This window comes from Austrofundulus limnaeus, unplaced genomic scaffold (assembly GCF_001266775.1).
Source record: "Austrofundulus limnaeus strain Quisiro unplaced genomic scaffold, Austrofundulus_limnaeus-1.0 Scaffold276, whole genome shotgun sequence".
Taxonomy (NCBI): Eukaryota; Metazoa; Chordata; class Actinopteri; order Cyprinodontiformes; family Rivulidae; genus Austrofundulus; species Austrofundulus limnaeus.
The window spans coordinates 254,981-257,058 of NW_013952678.1; the positions used below are offsets into that span (position 1 = coordinate 254,981).

At 41.3% G+C, this 2,078-nt stretch overlaps 1 protein-coding gene across 3 annotated transcripts in view; it reads right to left on the reverse strand.

Annotated features, from left to right (window-relative positions):
* svep1 (sushi, von Willebrand factor type A, EGF and pentraxin domain containing 1) overlaps nt 1-2,078 on the reverse strand; it is a gene marked incomplete in the record, with an annotated part of 133,423 nt that overhangs the window by 25,094 nt on the left and 106,251 nt on the right. For all 3 annotated transcript variants that reach the window (XM_014021032.1, XM_014021033.1, XM_014021036.1), the window contains 4 exon segments: nt 124-243; nt 360-533; nt 1,530-1,700; nt 1,807-1,936. In XM_014021032.1, the coding sequence (XP_013876486.1) occupies nt 124-243; nt 360-533; nt 1,530-1,700; nt 1,807-1,936 (595 nt within the window).

Genomic DNA, 2,078 nt, shown 5'->3' on the forward strand with positions numbered 1-2,078 from the left:
CACACACACACACACACACACACACACACACACACACACACACACACACACAGCAGATTTATCATACAAACTTTCACTGTAAAACTCATCATGGCTTTATTCAACACTTCAGAGTCTTGTTACCTGTGCAGTTTTTGCCGTCTCCAGAGTACGGGTGAATGCAGGTGCAGGTGTAAGACCCGTCTGTGTTCTGACAGCTGGCGTGATCATCACAGTCTGAGCCCAGAGCGCACTCATCCACATCTGGACAATGAAGGAGTTCATGCAAAGAAACACATTGGTGAAGTGCAGAATACATCTGACATTGTTTAACAATTTACAACATTCATTTCAGATGCACTGAGTTCATGTTTTGGTACCCAGACAGGCCGGTGGATGTCCTCCCCACTTGCCGCTGTTGCTGCAGCGCACCTTGGAGTCTCCCAGCAGGTAGAAGCCTGGATTACATTGATAGACCACGGAGCTGCCAGCTTGAAAATCTGTCCCCTGAAACAGGCCATTCTCTGGAGGACGTGGTGGTCCACATGACACTCCTGCAGCACACAGAGAAAACACACACACACTACTGTTATTTATTTGATTTCTAACATTTTAAACAGAATTAAATTATCGTTGAGACCAGGGGTGCCCAAACATTTTCCCTGAGAGGGCCAAATGAAAACTGATCTGAGGACTGTGGGCCAAATGCAATAATATAATTCACGAAATGCAAATACTTCTTAAGTAAAGTTGTTTTATTTTTTACGATTAAGCTAGCAGCCCACMTTTTTTTGTTTATTTATTTAATGGACATGCAGAAAATTTGACGTACACTCGAGCAGCAAAAACTTATGGGACATTTCATAAATTAAAATTTGAGTATTTGGGGTCTTACAAAGTCAGCAAATCTGGATAAGTGCTTAAATCTAATCTAAATGTCTCTTGTAATGTATTTTATGCTTAATTTTAATATAATTCAAARACAAAATAAGTACMGTGAGTTAAGACTAACTGCACTACAGCCCTTTTATATAGTTGGACCAGCAGTTGGAACGACTAATGTTTCTACATAAAACAGGAGAATACAACCTAGTAGCCTGGACAACTGCTGGTGGGCCAAATTAAATGGCTCGACAGTCCAATTTTGCCCCACAGGCCCCACTTTGGGCACCTATGGTTTAGAGACTGGCTATTTTATATAGCGTTTGATGTTCATTTCATGCTACCATCTTTTAGAAAAAAACACATCAACCCTAATGTGTTGTAAACAAGAAACATTGTGTGTTTGGAGCATAACATAGCCAAAGAAAAATAAAACAGTTTAATTCAATGTACAACTTCTGAGGCTGACACATCATCATGATATGTGACAAACAAGGTAGCATGACACAACAGATTCTCATATCTGTCTCTGCTGGCCTCTCCTCCTGATAACTCTGGACATTAACCTGTCAGTGTGGGTGTGATTTGTTATCTGCTCTTGGATGTACGTCACAACTACAGSGATTCATTTGCAATGAAAATGAGAGTTTTTCGGGTTTGGGCCTCACGTTCACAGCTGGGCAGAGGGTGGCTCCACTCTCCTTTGTTTTGGCACTGCAGCACTGGCTCCCCCACCAGGTAGAAACCGAGATCACAGGACATCTGCACCTGAGCACCAGGGCTCACCTCCACCGTGGACACGTGCAGGTGGGGCACAGCGTTCTCTAGCTTGGGACAATCTGGGAAAACACAGATGTTAGGCTGATGAGATTTAAATATTTCCTCGAGTATATCTACAAAAAGTTAAGTGTAAAATATAGGTTTAAATATGTGAATCTCTCGTACCTGCACAGAAAATACTGTTGAGGTTTATTTTGACACGACCCACCACCCCGTTAAGAAAATCAGGCCAGGCAAGAACGTTTCCTCTGTGGGTCACATGAGAGGCTGGACAGCTGCTGGACAGGACCCTGATCTGTTGGACGACCAGAGAAAGARGAGCTCAGCTTATAAATGCTAAAAAAATAAAATAAAATTAAATAAAATATAATCTATTTTTATTCATGTAAAAATTCATTATAAAAACATGGGAACAAATTAAATCATGTCTGTATGGT